The sequence below is a fragment of the Salvelinus namaycush genome, chromosome 5 (genome assembly GCF_016432855.1).
Source record: "Salvelinus namaycush isolate Seneca chromosome 5, SaNama_1.0, whole genome shotgun sequence".
NCBI classification, from domain to species: Eukaryota; Metazoa; Chordata; class Actinopteri; order Salmoniformes; family Salmonidae; genus Salvelinus; species Salvelinus namaycush.
This window is the reverse complement of record NC_052311.1, coordinates 20,041,698-20,062,800: the sequence shown is the minus strand read 5'-3', so window position 1 is coordinate 20,062,800 and position 21,103 is coordinate 20,041,698. Positions and strand designations below refer to the sequence as shown.

At 40.5% G+C, this 21,103-nt stretch overlaps 2 protein-coding genes across 5 annotated transcripts; one reads left to right on the top strand and one right to left on the bottom strand.

Moving 5' to 3' along the window:
* The first annotated feature begins 3,464 nt into the window (after nt 1-3,464).
* On the top strand, nt 3,465-7,144 carry tdo2a (tryptophan 2,3-dioxygenase a). Of its 2 annotated transcripts, none has more exons than XM_038993708.1 (12): nt 3,465-3,594; nt 3,760-3,865; nt 4,050-4,140; nt 4,408-4,478; nt 4,819-4,946; nt 5,067-5,253; nt 5,363-5,470; nt 5,587-5,698; nt 5,816-5,873; nt 5,966-6,045; nt 6,214-6,304; nt 6,430-7,144. In XM_038993708.1, the coding sequence occupies exons 1-12, from the start codon at nt 3,557-3,559 to the stop codon at nt 6,581-6,583; spliced, it is 1,224 nt and encodes a 407-aa protein (XP_038849636.1). In that variant the 5' UTR covers nt 3,465-3,556; the 3' UTR covers nt 6,584-7,144. The 2 variants fall into 2 exon arrangements, with proteins under 2 accessions (XP_038849636.1, XP_038849635.1); XM_038993707.1 differs by having other exon boundaries at nt 4,408-4,556.
* On the bottom strand, nt 7,055-14,343 carry ctso (cathepsin O). Of its 3 annotated transcripts, none has more exons than XM_038993710.1 (8): nt 14,020-14,343; nt 13,624-13,729; nt 13,329-13,408; nt 12,625-12,792; nt 12,300-12,421; nt 10,719-10,882; nt 10,308-10,400; nt 7,055-7,300 (listed from the first exon to the last, which is right to left on the bottom strand). In XM_038993710.1, exons 1-8 carry the CDS (start codon nt 14,230-14,232, stop codon nt 7,266-7,268), a joined length of 981 nt encoding a protein of 326 aa, XP_038849638.1. In that variant the 5' UTR covers nt 14,233-14,343; the 3' UTR covers nt 7,055-7,265. The 3 variants fall into 3 exon arrangements, with proteins under 3 accessions (XP_038849638.1, XP_038849637.1, XP_038849639.1); XM_038993709.1 differs by having other exon boundaries at nt 13,329-13,453; nt 14,020-14,342; XM_038993711.1 differs by lacking the exon at nt 12,625-12,792 and having other exon boundaries at nt 13,329-13,453; nt 14,020-14,341.
* Nucleotides 14,344-21,103: the final 6,760 nt, after the last annotated feature.

Sequence of the window (21,103 nt, the reverse complement as noted above, 5' to 3'; positions counted from 1 at the left end):
GGTGAAGAGGTTTAGATGTTGTTGGCACAATGTCCCCTTAACATGGGACTCAGCTCATTTTACACCAGGGGGTCTGGACGTGCAGGGCAAATAGTAAGGCCAGCACATACAGGTCTTTACAATAAGAGTCTGTTATACCTATCATTATTTATTTGTATGGAGTCACATAGGCAGGTAGAGTGGAATTATAGTCTATGTACACATGGCTACACTTGCAACTGGTATACTGACTTCGATTTGCGAGTTGTGTAACATATGTAACATAATATTTGTAACATAATTACAATAATAACATATTTGAAACATAATATTTGTAAACAAACTCAAATAGATTGTGCCTAAACTTCCTCTCACTAATGAATTGGTTTATTACTCAGTTATCTGAGTTTCTTTGCAAAATCCTTGAAATCGTGCATTCTGCAAATAGGTAGTTGTAAATACACCTGTACCTACACTGTAATTCCACTTTTCCTATGTAACTACTATGTACATACTAATAGGTAATTACGGACACATTTTGTAGCGTGACTGATGTGGTTTATCCATTTCTCATCAATAAAAAAAGCAGCAGTGCTGAATGTTTAGGGACCACCAATAGCCTCTGTGCTTCAAAATACAATATGGACTGCCCAGAAGAATAGATCAAAGGTATAGCTATGTCAAGGTTGTGTCAACGAGGTTCTCAGAAAACAAAATACATATAAATGACGAAATTACAGCAAGTCATAGCATTTCTATGGCAAAGATTACACATTAACTGAACTACAAATATTGAAAGACTGATTCCCTGGTAGCCTATGACCGCAGTTACAGGTTACAGGATCTTAATTTGATCACTCTTTTGTTGCTGAGAAATGCAGATGAGCTTTGTGATTTACATAAATTCACTGTAAAACCACACTAACACATGGTTATATTAACAATATTGCACTTTTGATGTAGCCTAGGATAATTGCCTAACCACCGATCAAGCAACATTATGTACTAAACGTTCAAATCCTGTGGCTGCAGGATTATTTTTGCTGTGACAATATAGGTCAAATTAAGATCCTAGATCTGTATGCTGAAATACATGTAATTTTTTTTTATCAGGTCAATATCGGGGATGGGACAAGAGAAACAACATTACATAACAACATTGGACAGCATTACAAATGCTTTTTTTTATAGTATGTCTAAGCTGGAAGTAGAAGCCTAAGTGTTGTTGTCCATTCGTTTACTCCAATTAGGGGAGGGGTGGTAGGGTTAGGGCAAAATAATAAAGGAAATATATATTTTAAAAAATATCTATATTTTATATATTTACAATAATATATATGGAGGATTGGAAATTATGCAGACAATTACATTGATGGAAGCCACAATCTATCTGCAATATTAAAGCTGATCTATCAGGTCAATATCGAGGATGGGACAAGAGATAAACAACATTACATAACAACATTGGATGGCATTACAAATTCCTATTTTTTTTTATCCAACTCATGTTTGCACCAGAAAGAAGTATAATAATATATAAGAAGTATATAATTCACTTGTTGACAATTTGACAATTCAATAGAGTGGGGGTACTACAACTCAGATCCAGTTATTGTTGACCACTTGGCAGTTCAATATAGTGAGGGTACTACAACTCAGATCCAGTTATTGTTGACCACTTGGCAGTTCAATACAGTGAGGGTACTACAACTCAGATCCAGTTATTGTTGACCACTTGGCAGTTCAATATAGTGAGGGTACTACAACTCAGATCCAGTTATTGTTGACCACTTGGCAGTTCAATATAGTGGGGGTACTACAACTCAGATCCAGTTATTGTTGACCACTTGGCAGTTCAATACAGTGAGGGTACTACAACTCAGATCCAGTTATTGTTGACCACTTGGCAGTTCAATACAGTGAGGGTACTACAACTCAGATCCAGTTATTGTTGACCACTTGGCAGTTCAATATAGTGGGGGTACTACAACTCAGATCCAGTTATTGTTGACCACTTGGCAGTTCAATACAGTGAGGGTACTACAACTCAGATCCAGTTATTGTTGACCACTTGGCAGTTCAATACAGTGAGGGTACTACAACTCAGATCCAGTTATTGTTGACCACTTGGCAGTTCAATACAGTGAGGGTACTACAACTCAGATCCAGTTATTGTTGACCACTTGGCAGTTCAATATAGTGGGGGTACTACAACTCAGATCCAGTTATTGTTGAGCACTTGGCAGTTCAATATAGTGGGGGTACTACAACTCAGATCCAGTTATTGTTGACCACTTGGCAGTTCAATACAGTGAGGGTACTACAACTCAGATCCAGTTATTGTTGACCACTTGGCAGTTCAATACAGTGAGGGTACTACAATTCAGGGTCAGTTTGGATATACTTGAGCTGTAATAAATAAAGGTGACATAAGATGTAGTTTGCAAGAGACAATATTGACTGTACATGCATAAAAACATAAATAAATGCAATAAATACAATGTACAATATACAAAAAATATTGAGTAATACTGCAGAAAGACATTTCACAGGTGAAAAAGATCTCAAATTGATATGATATGGCTACTGAACTTAGACCAATAGATAATTCTATAAGATACACTTTGGGATTATAACAAGGCCTCTGATGACCTACATGTTTTTTTTAACTTAAACGCAAATTAATAAGCTAAGGAAGATACACATTTTCAAGTAACATGATGCTAAGATAAAACAATGTGATGGTGGAATAACAGCTCTTTGAGTAAGGGTTACATGTTATGAACTGTACATTACACATCTGATGATAGACGTATGTTTTGGTTGATTGCCAACATAGATTGCTAAGATGTTTTTACCTTTTTACATCCAGTGAGTTTACCTAAGAGAAGGTAAACAAGAACGGTTGGGACTAAAAATAACAAGATAACTAGTGTAAAATATACTGTGTCTGTAAAATGTAGATAGGTTCAGAATTTTTGTGAAACAGCACAGTTGAAAAATATATGGTAAATAGAAGTCTAAACTGGATGTTCTTCAGAGATAGATGGGAGGGGTTGCAGGTAGCTGAAGGTTGGGGCTAAAAACAAACAGAAGATAACTATTGTAGAATATATTATGTCCGTAAAATGTATATAGTATGTATAAGCCCGAAGTAGAAGCCTAAGTGTTGTTGTCCATTAGTTTACTCCAATTAGGGGAGGGGTGGTAGGGTTAGGGGAAAATAATAAAGGGAAATATATTTAAAAAAGATTGATATTTTATATATTTACCCCCCAAAATTGAAATGATGCAGACAATTGCATTGATGGAAGCCGCAATCTATATGCAATATTAAAGCTGATTCAATTACATTGAAGGAAGCCACAGTCTATATGCAGTATTAAAGCCCCCCCCCCCCCCCCCCCCCCCCACCCCGTTTGGATGGCGCAAAAGGAGGTGGGCCGGATGTTGAAATATGGCAATAACATGACGTGGTGTAGAGCCCTTAAATACCTGGGTTTTCATAGAGATAGTTTTATTAAACCAACGGAAGAGGATCAAATCTTTACTTTAATTTTGGATCATTTGGATAACAATGAGTGGTGGATGTCCATACTTCGAGAAAAAGCACTTGTATGCAATCATTATTGCATTTCAAATTATGTTTTTAGTCAAATGTTTGTGACATTTTAAAGACATCATATAATTGAGCTGAATGCTAAATAAATGATCTTTATCATTATTATGATTTGTATGACAGCTAATCAATGCCAATACATGTGTATTTTCATTCCCCAGGTTATTCAAGAGCAAGCTGCATCTGAATGAGGAGGAGGCAGATGACTCTCAAAAAGGAATTAACAAGGCCAGCAAAGGTGGCATCATCTATGGTGACTACCTTCAGGTAAAGCGTTCTCTATCTTCATCTAACTTAATCTTCTACAAGGTTTCTGACATAGTATCATTGTCTTCTGCAGATGGAATATTTGCTCCATCCCTTATAGGATAACATAAGGGGTGGAATGGAAGTACAATTTTAATTTGTGTTAGCTGTAGTACTATATGTTATTTGTTTTGTTCCATTATAGCTTGACAAGGTTGTGACGGCCCAAGTTCTTCAGAGTGAACTGAAAGGGAACAAGATCCACGATGAACATCTTTTCATTGTCACCCATCAAGGTGAAGTATGTTTGTGGTCAAATATCATCAAGATTTGAGAATCAATAGAGGAATTCTAATCATAGTATGCATGCATGCATGCCCTTAGGTTCCATTTGAAATCCAGTCAATTCAATACATTAATCTAACCTTTTCATTGTGGTTTCACCTAATCCTGGAAGCCTTGAATAGCAATTCACTACCAACTTTCCATCAACAAATGATCAATTTACTTTAACTGCAAAGGTGGGACATTATGATTAATTGAATTTTAATATTTTATTTCAGCATATGAACTCTGGTTCAAGCAGATTCTTTGGGAACTGGATTCAGTGCGAGAGATTTTCATTAGTGGACATGCAAGTACCTCAGAAAGCAAGAGTACCCTGATAAACATTTCAATCCGAGCAATGTGTTGTTTTTTTTCTAAATTAAAGGTACATTTTAGAAATTAAAGTTGCTATTGTGTACATCAAATTGTGGCTTGAATTTAACATATAGTTCATAAATTATTAAAATACAATACGAGTCAATGTTTTACCTCATTACACCACAAAATATAAACACTGTCAATGACCTAAACCTTTTTTCGTGGGTGTTATGCGGTGTGCTTCTTTCTGTTCAAAACGGTCCAATTGCAGCACCCCTAGAAGCCAAAAAGTTATAGAGCTCATCTTTAAAATGGTTATGCGTCACCAGGTTCGTGATGAACGCAACATGCTGAAGGTCAACACCCGCATACATAGGATCGTTATGATCTTCAGGCTGCTGGTCGACCAGTTCTCTGTGCTCGAGACAATGACCGCCTTGGACTTCTATGACTTCAGGTAAGCCCCATAGTTAACCCATGGAGAAGCTTTAGCTCATATAAATCTTTGTAAACCTTTAACCTCATAAAATGATACCCTCTTTACAATTGTAACACTCATTACTCGTGTGTGTTGTAGAGAGTATCTGTCTCCTGCCTCCGGGTTCCAAAGTCTCCAATTCCGTCTGTTGGAGAACAAGATTGGGGTCCCTGACAACCTGAGGGTCCCCTACAACAGGCGTCACTACAGGGACAACTTCAAAGGACATGAGAGTGAGATGCTGCTCAATTCTGAGAAGGAGCCTTGTCTGCTGAAATTGGTAGAGGTGTGTGAGAAGCACTAAAGAAAAATGACTGAAACATATGAAAAGAGATACTGTTTGAATACTTGATATCATAGCAGTATTGAGTAATACTGTTTGTTGTTCTATTCAGAAATGGCTGGAAAGGACCCCAGGTCTTGAAGGCGATGGGTTCAACTTTTGGAAAAAACTGGAAGCCAACATCTTTGAAGGATTGTGTCTTGAGAAAAAGAAAATCATGGTATGGGCTGTTTTAAAATAATCAAGTACCTAAACTTGCCACAACATTACTTATAAAGTTACATAAATCTAAAATGATTTGACCAAAAGCTATGATCTTATTTGTCCTTTTGGTAGAAAATGACAGACTCTGAGGAGAAGGAGGAGATGATGGAAGAGCTGACGAAGCAAAAAGAGCTCTTCACTTCTCTGTTTGACATCAAAAGACATGAGCATCTTTTGAGCAAAGGTGAGTACCTGCATCCAGGCTGAGCATCTAACACCAACTGCCTCAACAATTCACTACCCATAATTAGTTTAAAACTACAGATCCCAGGTCTAAGAAACCATCCTGTTGTTTGGCCAGGTGAGAGACGGATCTCCTACAAGGCTCTCCAAGGAGCTCTGATGATTTACTTCTACAGGTAAGGAGGGTTCCTTACAGTTTAGGCAGGCTTATGTTTGGTCACCATTTGAGATGTCATTATTACATTGTGGATTGTTCTGTTATTTTTAGGGAGGAGCCCAGGTTCCAGGTTCCCTTCCAACTCCTGTCCAACCTGATGGACATTGATACCCTCATGACAAAATGGAGATGTAAGTTACATCCAAAGACACATTGTATGTAAAGAACAGTTACAGGTGTCTACAGGTGTCCCTTACACCATTTGTATTTCGCACTAGATGACATGCTTTCAACTGTCTAGAGTATCATTAATCTGGAACAGTTGAAATGACACTTGTAATATTCCTCCTGTGTCTCAGACAACCACGTGTGCATGGTGCACAGAATGATTGGTAGCAAAGCAGGCACTGGAGGCTCCTCTGGCTACCACTACCTGCGCTCTACTGTCAGGTATGTCATATATGATTAGCTATTGAAATAAACCGGATCCAAAGAAATCCAGAGTTACTGTCAAGCACATGCTCTTATACCCCTTCAAGGAGCTAAGTAGGTGTTCGTTCTTCTTTCTAACACAGTGATCGCTACAAAGTCTTTGTGGATCTCTTCAACCTGGCCACATTTTTGATACCTCGGCACTGGGTGCCCAAGCTGGACCCCAATGAGCACACGTTCCTGTTCACTGCAGAGTACTGTGACAGCTCCTACTGCAGTAGTGAGGATTCAGACTAGAACCTGTTAACTGTCAAAAGTGGTCAGTTCAGATGGAGGAAAGGTGACAACGAAAGGTAGCCTCTTTAAACTATGAAGACACACTAGACCCAGGGAGCATTATATAATAATACATTTTATTTATAATGGGACAAGTAACATAGTATATCATCTTAACCACATAAGCTGACTGCATGTATATATTGTTAATATAATTATTTAGTGTTTATAAAGTATATTGTTTATATAATATTGTGCTGTATTTAAAGTAAGAAAGAATTTGATCTATGTACATAGCCTAATGAATGATAATCATGAACCGACCCATGCACTTTGGGTTATTCTGAATGTGTACCCTAAAGAAGCCTATTGCTCATCTTTTTTAGAGTAATATGTTTTTGTACAGTACTTCGATATTGGTGTATTGGGTGTTCTTATGTGATGTCAGAGAAATGACCTGTAGACTTTATTCAACATGAATGATCACAGGACTGCAAAGAAATATATTTTATTGTATCAGAAGAATATAAAATGTATCTGTCTCAATAAAAATACAGTACTGAAAAGGTTGCCAGAAAATGACTTTGACCTCCATGGGAATTGTCTTGAAAATAATTCCTTCAAGAGTTGATCGAGATTTGGCAGCACTGAACACACAAATGAATCCCTTTAGAAAATCCATCAACGTCACCATGGCTCACAGTCACAGGAAGACAGCAGTCACAGAGTCTGCAATACCTACAGAAAGGACAGGAATGGGGAGATTTGACATAGAGCTATAACTTTAAAATGACTGACAAGGCCTTTCCACAGCAAATATGCACAAATTATTGATAGTCACTCACTGCTTATGAAAAGGAATTCCTCCAATAAAGAAAGACTGATTAAGATGAGCCCATCACAATGTCTACAGTGTGAAGGAGACTGTGACTCAACCCCTGCCGGTCATGCAGGAGGTAACGTGTTAAAACATCACCTTGTGACCTGGCATCAAGGCAAAGGGTGGCTGCTTTGAATAATCTAAAATAGATTTTGATTTGTTTAAAACTCTTTTTGGTTACTACATGATTCCATATCTGTTATTTCATAGTTTTGATGTATTCACTATTATTCTACAATGTAGACAATAAAGAAAAACCCTTGAATGTCTAGGTGTGTCCAAACTTTTGACTGGTAATATATATATATAGCCTTGAGGTGTGTTGGGTCATTGTCCTGTTGAAAAACAAATGATAGTCCCACTAAGCGCAAACAAGATAGGATAGCGTATCGCTGCAAAATGCTGTCGTAGCCATGCTGGTTAAGTGGGCCTTTTAATTCTAAATAAATCACAGACAGTGTCACCAGCAAAGCACCCCCACACCATCACACCTCCTTCTCCATGCTTCACGGTGGGAACCACACATGCGGAGATCATCCATTCACCTACTCCGCGTCTCGCAAAGACACAGCGGTTGGAACCAAAAATCTCAAATTTGGAATCTGACGAAAGGACAGATTTCCACCAGTCTATTGTCCATTGCTCGTGTTTCTTGGCCCAAGCAAGTCTCTTCTTCTTATTGGTGTCCTTTAGTAGTGGTTTCTTTGCAGCAATTCGACCACGAAGGCCTGAGTCAGGCAGTCTCCTCTGAACAGTTGATGTTGAGATGTGTCTGTTACTTCAAAGTCTGTGAAGCATTTATTTGGGCTGCAATTTGTGAGGCTGGTAACTCTAATGAACTTATCCTCTGCAGCAGAGGTAACTCTGGGTCTTCTAATCCTGTGGCAGTCCTCATGAGAGCCAGTTTCATCATAGCGCTTGATGGTTTTTGCAACTGCACTTGAAGAAAACTTTAAAAGTTCTTGAAATTGTCCAGATTGACTGACCTTCAAGTCTTAAAGCAATGATGGACTGTGATTTCTCTTTGCTTATTTGAGCTGTTCTTGCCATAATATGGACTTGGTCTTTTACCAAATAGGGCTATCTTCTCTCTACCACCACTACCTTGTCGTTACAATACACCTGATTGGGTCAAACGCATTAAACGCAGCTTCATCAAATAGTACCCGCAAAACACCAGTCTCAACGTCAGCAGTGAAGAGGCGACTCCGGGATGCTGGCCTTCGAGGCAGAGTTCCTCTGTCCAGTGTTTGTGTTCTTTTGCCCATCTTAATATTTTATTTTTATTGGCCAGTCTGAGATATTAATTTTTCTTTGCAACTCTGCCTAAAAGGCCAGCATCCCAGAGTTGCCTCTTCACTGTTGACATTGAGACTAGTGTTTTGCAGGTACTATTTAATGAAGCTGCCAGTTGAGGACTTGTGAGGCGTCTGTTTCTCAAACTAGAAACTCTAATGTACTTGTCCTCTTGCTCAGTTGTGCACTGGGGCCTCCCACTCCTCTTTCTATTCTGGTTAGAGCCAGTTTGCGCTGTTCTGTGAAAGGAGTAGTACACAGCGTTGTACGAGATCTTCAGTTACTCGCATGGAACAGCCTTCATTTCTCAGAACAAAAATAGATTGACAAATTTCAGAATAAAGTTATTTGATTCTGGCCATTTTGAGCCTGTAATCAAACCCACAAATGCTGATGCTCAAAAATGCTCAACTAGTCTAAAGGCCAGTTTTATTTCTTCTTTAATCAGAACAGTTTTCAGCTGTGCTAACATAATTGCAAAAGGGTTTTCTAATGATCAATTAGCCTTTTAAAATGATAAACTTGGATTAGCTAACACAACATGCCATTGGAACACAGGAATGATGGTTGCTGATAATGGGCCTCAGTATGCCTATGTAGACATTCCATAAAAAAATATGCCGTTTCCAGCAACAATAATCATTTACAACATTAACAATGTCTACACCTTATTTCTGATCAATTCGATGTTATTTTAAATGGGACAAAAATGTGCTTTTCTTTCAAAACCAAGGACATTTCTAAGTGACCCCAAACTTTTGAACGGTAGTGTACATACATATCTATATAAAAATTCACACTATGAGATTGGAATAATACTGGGAAATTGTGAAAATTATGATAATGCACTTTTAGTGTAAGAGCTGTTTGAAAAGACAGACTGATATTTCAGCCTGTTTTGGTGGGATGGAGTTTGCCCTGCCTGGTGACATAACTGGGCATTAAATGAGTTAGACCAATAAGAAAGAGAGTTCCAAACCGCTCCGCCAACAACAGCTCATTTTCAGTGTTCCCGTCCCCACTGAGACCACAGGCCAATTTTTTCTTAACTGACTTGCCTAGTTAAATAAAGGTTAAAAATTTTAAACCAGACTCTTCTCAGACAAAATTCTTGTTTGAGAAATTGGTGAAACAGTCTTTTCATGCCACTTCAATACCAAAGATATTTTTTTGTAGCAGGTTAGGAGAATTAACTTAGCCGGTTAGGAGACTGAAGGTTAGGAAAAGGGTTAGCTTAAATTCTCCCCTGACCTGCTACAAAAATCTTTTTTTAATTGAAGTGGTGTGAAACGAGTGTGTCCCTGAGAAATTGCTCATTGCTAAGCAGCTATTTTTTATTATTTTTGACAATTTTAATTGAAAACAATCACAGCAAGGTAGTTAATCGTTCCCCAGAAATTATTTGATTCTGAGATAAAAACAGCTGCATTGCACCTTTAAATGAAAAGTGCTCAGAATATAAAACAGTGAATTGACATTATGCTTAGGTATCACCAAACAAATTCCGGGACAATGTTGCATCAGGCAGTGTAAACAGTGTACTGTAGGTGTAAACAAGTTCACACTCACCACAAACATTGTCTCCCATTTTAATGTAAACATAACCTTCGTTACCCCATGACGTTCCCCATGAGTTTTGTACTATCCAGTATGGCACGTCACCTGAAACAGAGGGACAATGTTTAGAATGTTCAGTCACACACTATGAACACTACTGTAGACAGAGTATTCCATGCAAATGAAATTGGCATCATATCAAAACATAGTAATAAAAATGTCAAAAATAATGACAGAATTCACATCAACTACAAACTTTCTGAGTGTGTGTCTTGTTTGTGTGCATGTGTGTGTCTTGTGTATTTTTCTTTGTTTATTTATTTATGTGTGTGTGTGTGTGCGTGTCTTGTGTGTGCGTGTCTTGTGTGTGCGTGTCTGTGTGGGCGCCCATATGAATGCATATTTAGTGAGTGAATGGAATACCTGTGGTGTCGTAACCAGTGACCAGCACAGCATGGTTGGCATGGTGGCAGGAGCAGTGGTGCTGCATGATGCCCCCCAGATAGTCCTGCCAACTGATGGCATCCACAGTCACAGCCAAGGGTCCCCACTCCACCAACCTGCCCATCATATCCTCCTCACGCCCACTAGAAAAAACATCATAGGCACCCCACCGGGCAAAGATATCAGATCAACATCCACTTTTGGTTGATGTTTAATTGAATTAATTGTCCAAATGTAATTTCAAAACCATTTGTTGATTTGTGGTAGACATCTGGGTTAAAAAGAGACCAGTCAGGATTCAATCCAATGGTGGATTTGGACAATGCACCATGTAAAGGTCCTATATGCCAAGTCCTATTGAGCAGACGTGCAGTGTTTACTGTGAATGTGGTCTCTGCAAACAGAGGAATATTGCCTTTGAAATGTGCATTGTGGACTAAGCTCGATCGAATTGAATCCCAGCCAAAATGAGACAAAACCTGTGAATGTTGAAACATTAAACCACTTAGCCTCCTTAATGCATCATTACTATGCCCATACAGTAGAAGGTTGATACAACATTATATAATAATATATGATGTAAATCAGGGATCAAAACACTATCTGAGCTTGGACCCTTTTTTCTGACCACCTAACCAGACTACTACAAACACCTTTAACCAGGGCTCAGAGTTCTTCCTGGTCGGGAAAGTATGAAGGAGAAGGGAGCAACGCTAAGCTAGAAAACCATTAAGACAGCTGTAAAAACTAAAGAGGAGTAACAAAAAAAGCTAGTCCGAACCCAGGTTAAAGAGGTTCATCAAGTTTAAAGATGCATGGAACAAACAGCACAGTGAAATACCTTCAGCAGTGTACGTGTGTAAATAAGAACGTCCCTATTCAGTGACCACAAACATCACATTGTTTTGAGTCAGCAGTGATTTCACCCACAATGCACCGTAGCCACAGGAATAAGTTAGTACGTGTCTGAATAAACAACAGGATATGAGCGTCGGGGACACGGCAGCGGGAACCTCGGTGTTAATGACCCGTCTGCCTACAGCATGTTAGTCTGGTAAACAGTGATACTGCATCTGAATCGCAACCACCTTTCAACCTTTGGTGCAGTACTTAATGAAAACATACTACTGCTGCAAACATACTACTGCTGCTGCTACCATTGCACTCACTACATTTTAGTTATTCATGGGACATTTACAGGAGCAATTAGGGTTAAGTGCCTTGCTCAAGGGCACAGACAGCTTTTTCACCTAGTCGGCTTGGGGATTAGAACCAGCGACCTTTCGGTTACTGGCCCAACGCTCTTAACCGCTAGGCTAACTGCCTCCCTGAACTTGGGAATATACTGTAAAAGAGTTCCTGCTGTATGGTGAAACATTTTCCGAAAGAACATTGGAGTATTTGTGCTTAACTTGTGCAGACGGTCTTGTTTATTTGCAACTATACAACTGTGCTATATGCCAAGTCACAGTCATATATGACCTCATAAAAAAATTAAATAAATGTGATAAATATTACCCATTACAACTCAACATAAAAAATGTGTTGACACTCTTATACCTGAAATCATGGGCAGCAAAGTCCTTCACCAAAACACCATCATGTGACTGAGAAAATAAATGGCAAATTCCAGTCTCGGCCTTATATGGGTATTCTGACTGTTTCACCAACTTAACCCTAGTCTGAAAGAAAAAGGACAGGGAGAAGCAAATTCAATGCATGTGTATGCTACATGTAAAAATCATTTCATGTTGAATATCTTGTTGATTAAAAGGTATACAGTAGTAGTCTAACAGCGGAAATCACCATCACTTCTAAATAATCAATGACAAACATTTTATATTACAGGACATGCTTAAAAGGCCTCAGAAAAACATATCTGGACCTGTTTCAGCCAGCTCAAGGCCCTGGTAATGGAGCCTCCATTGCAGCCCTGGTTCTTGTAGGAACAGTCAATGACTTGTTGCACACTGAGCTGTTTCAATGGCTGGCCTGATTTGGCATAGACTGACTCTATGGCGCCCACAACACTGAACGCCCAGCAACCTCCACACTGCAATGAGAGATACTGGGCATTCAAGCTCCGGCATTTAACATTACAGAAGACATTAACATGAAAATCTAAATATCTAAATAAATGGTTAATATACTTTATAACAAAGAGATAATATGTCAGCAATATGTGATTTGATGTGGGATGTGTGGAATTTATGCAGTATAAAGATTTCTTATTATGAAAACAATGTCCATGTGTCAAAAGATGGATAGTAAGACTATAAAATGGTTCTCCACTGCCATCTACTGACTGTAGTGGAAATGTTGAACAAAAATGCAAAGTTACAGTGATAAGTCTCTTGTACCAGACATTCGCAATAGCCTGGGGACAAGGTTACGGTGACACAACATAACACCTACATACATGATTGTCAAGAGTTTTTTTTCTTCATAGAAGTTAATACAAAGTGAGTTTTTTTTTTTACTTCTATGAGGAGAAAACCTCTAGACAGAGTTCAAAGTCAACTTCAATAAGGAAGTGTCACCTTGAAAAGACAAGTATGTTGATATCTTAAGGAAAAGGAAGCTCTTAACTGCTTGTTGATTCTGTACTGATCCGACTGCAGCCTGGTCCCTCCAGTCAAACTTGGCAGGCACTCCCTCGGTCTTCCATCCTGAGTAGGGAGGGACTGTTTCAGCTGTGGCAGTCAAATACAGTTCTGTAGAGAAAGTCCAATTACATTTCAGTGTTCAAGTAGGCTATAGCGATCTTCTTCCAGTTAATGTGGTGTTTGGTTAAATATACAATTAATAAATCAATACTAACCCAGTCAATCAGTTTTGATCACTGGGAAACAAATACATTCGTTTTTGTTTTGCATATTATTACCTCTGAATTCATTTATTGATAAATCCGAGAACTGGTTAATGCCATATTTTGCTGAGTCTTTGTCTGTTGACAATGAGTTCAGGTATGCATGCCTTTTGATGGAATTCTGCAACAGACCACAATGTCACTGTACATGTCACAGTAGGCTAACTCTCATGGCATTTCCAGAAGGTAGAACAATAGTCTTAACCCCCACTTAACTTATTTGTTAATTGACAAACATATTTCAAAACTTTGATAAACCTACAGTATATCCATCCCTCTTCCTACGCAAATCACGTTAGTCTCTCTTCTGACACAGTGCACGCACACAGCTGCAACTCCCCACCTCCGGGGCAAATACAGTTTAATTCAACTAATATGAATACGAAAAAGCCACAACACCGACAGGCCTACCTTAAAATAAGATTTGCGCCGATGATAACAATCACTGTGGGGTTTATAATTCCGATGAAATTGTTCCCTAAACGACTCGAAATCAACATCAGTGCCTGCAGAGCAGTTGGACTTCCTGATAGTTTGCCAAACGCCACTACAACGAGCAACATCGGGAAAAGTAAGTATGCCTAAGTTTAGGAGGAACATGAGAAACAATGTAACACCCGTCATTTGAAGTGAAGGACAAACGACATTGTAGCCTAGAATATATACGTTTTAGCTCAATTTCCTCTTCGCCGTCTCCATTTTTCTTCTTCTCTGTGTTCAATTCAGGAGACTAGACCTACACATTTACACAGGCAATACCGCCACCTATTGAGTTTATAGCTATAATGGATTTAGTGGACAATTGGGCCAAAATAAATTATGTAACGTTACAAATTAAACATATAATCAAAAAAAGTATAATGACAAAATGTATGTATTCCACCTGGATTGATATGGACATTATGAGATGAAGGTAGCCTATGGTTTTCTGACAAGAGTCTTATCCACTTGAGGGCGCTTTAGTACCATTAATGCAAGCACTATTACCAGAAGTCTAAGAACATGTACTGTGTAGCCTATGTACAGTATGTATCCTATATGGTGGTTGTGTAAGTGTAGATAAGTGAAAATTAAATCATCATGCACATTTTTATAGATTCCCTTTGTTTTTGTCCTAGCTGGTAATTAAGTCTATTTTATTTTGAGTCCCAAACCATGTTTTTTTATGACACACAGCGTAGGGGTAGGCTATGTCACTGTTTTTGAATCATACTTAGGTAGCCTATATCTAGCATCTCGGATGCTCTGTATGTTTTGCACCAGTTCAATTAAATGTTAGGCCAAACTGTTCCATGAATAAAATATGTTATTTCCCACTGTAGCCCAGTCTACATCTTCTCCATCTTATTGTTAATTTAGGGCCGTCCCATCTTTTCCATTTTTAAAATAGGAAATTGCATTAATGTCAAAAGGTTTTCTGCACGGCTTGCCATCATAATTGCTGCAATTTGTTTGCTCTCCACTTTTACCATCCAGAGGAGTCTGTAAACCCAGATAACAAATAGATGAATATTCTTTGGCCAAGTGAACAACTGTGTCGTCCTCCAAAAGTCAGGACTCAGCAATAACTTGTATTAAAATGTTAACCCCCTCTCTGATAAGCTAGTGGGAAAGTAGAGCACTTGTTACCGTGACACCCATAGGCAATTTATCCCTAGTTGCAAAATAGTGAAGTACTGTTTGCCCCCATCAGGGGCGCAACTTTGGTTTTAGAAGTGGGGGGGACATAATTATTATGATTATATCTATTTTTTTATTCAGTCAGATAAACAATCCAAACAGCCTACCTGACCTCTCGGATGCGTCTGCATGGTCCTAAAGCACACAATTGCCTCGTTTTGTATCACATTCAAATGATAAAACTGAGGGGATAAAAATGCAATTTCAGAATGTGGTGAATGTCCTCCCTGTCCCCAGTGAAAGTTGCGCCCCTGGTCCCCACCAAAACACTCTCCATCATCAATAGCTTCAGATGAAGACTGTGGGTGCATGGCACAGTTTTTTTTCTCAGAAATGACCTACATGTTCTTGCCTCGTGAGTTGATCTTATTGAGAGGGAGCCATCGGGTCCCAGAATGGTGTAGACAGGGCAAGAAAGCATCACTGTCTTGAACATTTTTGTGCCACAAATTATTTACATTTCAATAGCTATGTGTTCAATGAAGTGTTGTTGTCAGCTTGTGTTATTATATCAACCTTCTAATGACATTATTTTGTGTAGTGTAGACTAGATTCTGTTGTGTAGTGTAGACTAGATGCTGTTGTGTGGTGTAGACTAGATTCTGTTGTGTAGTGTAGACTAGATTCTGTTGTGTAGTGTAGACTAGATGCTGTTGTGTGGTGTAGACTAGATTCTGTTGACTCTTGGAAACGTGCGTGTGTGCGGTCGGGCATACTTGCATGTGTGTCTGTGAACACATGTAACTTTAATTGTGTTGGGGCAGGTGAGAGATGAGACAGGTAATGGAAAACAAGAAGAGGCTCCACGCTGTGATCTTTACCCTGTCCCCACAACCTCCGCCTGGCCGGCACACCAGGACCGCACATCAGTAGCACCTCATTGCTTACCTGAGAGGCTACCACTGTGATGTGACACACAAGGAGAAAGAGGGGGATGAAGAAAGGGTGTGAGAGGGGTGAAAAGGTCAACAGGAGGTGTGGAGTTGGGAGCTGACAGACTGTGTTCACCTTTTCACCTTCACCCCTCAAACACAAACACAGGCATGCGCGCGTACATACAAACGCGCAGGCACACTTTTTTACTATACTCCCAATGGTGCGACACATTCATGCAAAAGTGGCAGTTTTTTGTGTGGCATGTTTTTAACCATGCAAACACCCAAACAGTGCAAGAACTGTTTCATTCCAAACTAGTCTGAGACCTTCTGTCAAGTTGACATCACATTGTATGCCCTCTTAAAAGACTCCCGAACTCGTCACCTGCAACACCAGAGCCCCGACCCTTAGATGTTTTACAGCTCAGCACTTGAAAATAACAAACTCATTATGTTAGTCCCTGACACACACATATATGAATGCACAAACACTCTCTCTCTCCTTCCCACCCTTCACTCTGACAAATCTCTCCCGACCATCCCAACATAAATCAGACACACTCACCATCCAGCTACATGGCTGCATAATAAAGCTTCCTGCTTGGCTCACCCCTTAATTCATTGTTTGTGTGTGTGCTTGCCTGCTTTCATGCGCTTGTATGTGCACGTGTTTGTGTCGCGGTGTACTCAGCATACTTAGCCGCAGTTACTTAATAAAAGCCCATTTTATCTCAGCAGACGGCAGCGTAATCAATTCTTTATGAAGTGAATGGTGAAATAAGGTTATGTCTTGGGCAAGTGAAAGAATCAAGAGGCTATGCTCTGTTTGAAAGGAACATTACACAATAAGTTTGTAATTTACTCAGTATTTTATTAGCATTAAATATCAATCCAGATAATTGCTGAAAATGAAAAGTTTAGCTTATACATAGGAATACCATTGATATAGGGCGTCCATACGTGCCTGGGGATGGGATGTACCAGTTCCCTGCAGATATTGCTTAGGTTATGACTGACAAAGTGAGAAACTGCTGAACATGAATATCACACCTCGCCAGACATGGATTTTGAGTCAAATCAGCAATCACTTAACAGAAGAACACAGTTTATCATGTGAAAGTGAGTGTGGAGGGCTGTGAAACAAAAGTGAAATCTACTCCGGGGGTGGTTGAGCTGGGCTGGTCGGTTGAACCATGTTAGAGTTGGAGATGGGTTGCTATGCAACTGTGATTCAAAAAGTCCATGCTGCAGTCAGGAGCCCTAAGGCACGGAGAGCACGTTTCGACAACTGCATCGGCTGGTGTGACTCGAAGTAACGACAGCTAAAGATTGGACTTACACTTCAAATGTCAATTTTTCACAAACTTTTTTTTATTCAGTGTTGTTCCTGTTTTATATCAAAACAGATTATTGACTGTGAAAATCAAGAGGAGAATTGCAAGTTGATAATGGTTATATTAAATGGCTGATATAAATACACTGACATATAGAAACAGTGTATTGAAGAAACCACCTTGAGTTTCACCTGTGAAACTATTGGTCCTTTATCTTGGTTGTATTGACTTAGGAAGTATATATCCCTTTTCAAGTTTTCCTTCATAAGGATGTGGTGTAACAGTACTGTGATGTCAGATGCAGATGCCCCCTTTTAGATTTGTGGATGCCGTGCTAAGCCTCCTTTGATTTATTCACTTATTCATTCTTCTACACACACGCATGCAGGCAGACAGGAACACACACACACACACACACACACACACACACACACACACACACACACACACACACACACACACACACACACACACACACACACACACACACACACACACACACACACACACCCCCCAACACATTTTAAGGTCCCAGGGAATTCCCAATCTCCATATAGCCCTACATACAGTATAATGTGTATATTTAATACCATCGAGGAATGCAAGTATACAGGGAGCGATTTGATTATTGTTCAGTGGTTAATTTAGGGGGCCGAGGGTCTGGCGAATGAATGGCGGCACACATGGCCAGCTGAGGGAGGAAAACGGGTAGCAGCACCACCACCAGCGGCCTTCCCTCCCAACCACCTCTCTTGACACCTCCTTAAGAATGTGCCTCTTGTTCACCCTCTCGGCTGGAAACATCCTGGAAAACGACGTTTCATCTATGTAAACGTTCGAGGTCACGCAACTACCACCACCCCAGATAGCCCGGGGGAAATTGATCACATCAAACAACTAGTCTCGCTCCACACACACACACACACACACACACACATACACACACACCTTTAATTGGAGACTGGTGACTGAGGCCTTTTGGGAAAAGGTCACCCTAATGGGGAGGGCAGGGGCTCTGGAGATAAATTTTGAACCTACATTATGAAGTTGTGTGGCGTGCAGCGATGTAATGACTAGTGAAGGCGGGAACGCACCCTAAACCACCTCTGTGTTTGTTTAATGTGATGCCTCTCTGTTACACGCTGGCTGAGGTGGGAATAGGCTGAAGTTGCCCTTAGACGGTGATCTCGGGTCAGTTTTGCATTTCTCCCACATGGTTAAAGGCCCAGTGCAATCAAAAACGTGATTGACCTGTGTTTATACATATACAGTACCAGTCAAAAGTTAGTGAGAGGCGACTCTGGGATGCTGGCCTTCGAGGACGAGTTACTCTGTCCAGTGTCTGTGTTCTTTTGCCCATCTTAATCTTTTCTTTTTGTTGGCCAGTCTGAGATATGGCTTTTTCTTTGCAACTCTGCCGAGAAGGCCAGCATCCCGGAGTCGGCTCTTCACTGTTGACGTTGAGACTGGTGTTTTGCTGGTACTATTTAATGAAGCTGCCAGTTGAGGAAACTAGACACTCACTCTAATGTACTTGTCCTCTTGCTCAGTTGTGCACCGGGGCCTCCCACTCCTCTTTCTATTCTGATTAGAGCCAGTTTGCTCTGTTCTGTGAAGGGAGTAGTACACAGCGTTGTTTGATATTTTCAATTTCTTGGCAATTTCTCACATGGAATAGCCTTCATTTCTCAAAACAAAAATAGACTGATGAGTTTCAGAAGAAAGTTATTTGTTTCTGGCCATTTTGAGCCTGTAATCGAACCCAAAAATGCTGATGCTCCAGATACTCAACTATTCTAAAGAAGGCCAGTTCTATTGCCTCTTTAATCAGCACAACAGTTTATGTTAGCTGTGCTAACATAATTGCAAAAAGGTTTTCTAATGATCAATTAGCCTTTTAAAATTATAAACTTGTATTCGCTAACACAACGTGCCATTGGAACACAGGAGTGATGGTTGCTGATAATGGGCCTCTGTATGCCTATGTAGATATTCCATAAAAAACTGCCGTTTCCAGCTACAATTGTCATTTAAAACATGAACAATGTCTACACTGTATTTCTGATAAATGTGATGTTATTTTAATGGACAAAAAATGAGCTTTCTTTAAAAAACAAGGACATTTCTAAGTGACCCCAAACTTTTGAACAGTAGTGTGTGAATATATACACTGCTCAAAAAAATAAAGGGAACACTTAAACAACACAATGTAACTCCAAGTCAATCACACTTCTGTGAAATCAAACTGTCCACTTAGGAAGCAACACTGATTGACAATAAATTTCACATGCTGTTGTGCAAATGGAATAGACAAAAGGTGGAAATTATAGGCAATTAGCAAGACACCCCCAAAAACGGAATGGTTCTGCAGGTGGTGACCACAGACCACTTCTCAGTTCCTATGCTTCCTGGCTGATGTTTTGGTCACTTTTGAATGCTGGCAGTGCTTTCACTCTAGTGGTAGCATGAGACGGAGTCTACAACCCACACAAGTGGCTCAGGTAGTGCAGTTCATCCAAGATGGCACATCAATGCGAGCTGTGGCAAAAAGGTTTGCTGTGTCTGTCAGCGTAGTGTCCAGAGCATGGAGGCGCTACCAGGAGACAGGCCAGTACATCAGGAGACGTGGAGGAGGCCGTAGGAGGGCAACAACCCAGCAGCAGGACCGCTACCTCCGCCTTAGTGCAAGGAGGTGCACTGCCAGAGCCCTGCAAAATGACCTCCAGCAGGCCACAAATGTGCATGTGTCAGCATATGGTCTCACAAGGGGTCTGAGGATCTCATCTCGGTACCTAATGGCAGTCAGGCTACCTCTGGCGAGCACATGGAGGGCTGTGCGGCCCCACAAAGAAATGCCACCCCACACCATGACTGACCCACCGCCAAACCGGTCATACTGGAGGATGTTGCAGGCAGCAGAACGTTCTCCACGGCGTCTCCAGACTCTGTCACGTCTGTCACATGTGCTCATGTGCTCAGTGTGAACCTGCTTTCATCTGTGAAGAGCACAGGGCGCCAGTGGCGAATTTGCCAATCTTGGTGTTCTCTGGCAAATGCCAAACGTCCTGCACGGTGTTGGGCTGTAAGCACAACCCCCACCTGTGGACGTCGGGCCCTCATACCACCCTCATGGAGTCTGTTTCTGACCGTTTGAGCAGACACATGCACATTTGTGGCCTGCTGGAGGTCATTTTGCAGGGCTCTGGCAGTGCACCTCCTTGCACTAAGGCGGAGGTAGCGGTCCTGCTGCTGGGTTGTTGCCCTCCTACGGCCTCCTTCACGTCTCCTGATGTACTGGCCTGTCTCCTGGTAGCGCCTCCATGCTCTGGACACTACGCTGACAGACACAGCAAACCTTTTTGCCACAGCTCGCATTGATGTGCCATCTTGGATGAACTGCACTACCTGAGCCACTTGTGTGGGTTGTAGACTCCGTCTCATGCTACCACTAGAGTGAAAGCACTGCCAGCATTCAAAAGTGACCAAAACATCAGCCAGGAAGCATAGGAACTGAGAAGTGGTCTGTGGTCACCACCTGCAGAACCATTCCGTTTTTGGGGGTGTCTTGCTAATTGCCTATAATTTCCACCTTTTGTCTATTCCATT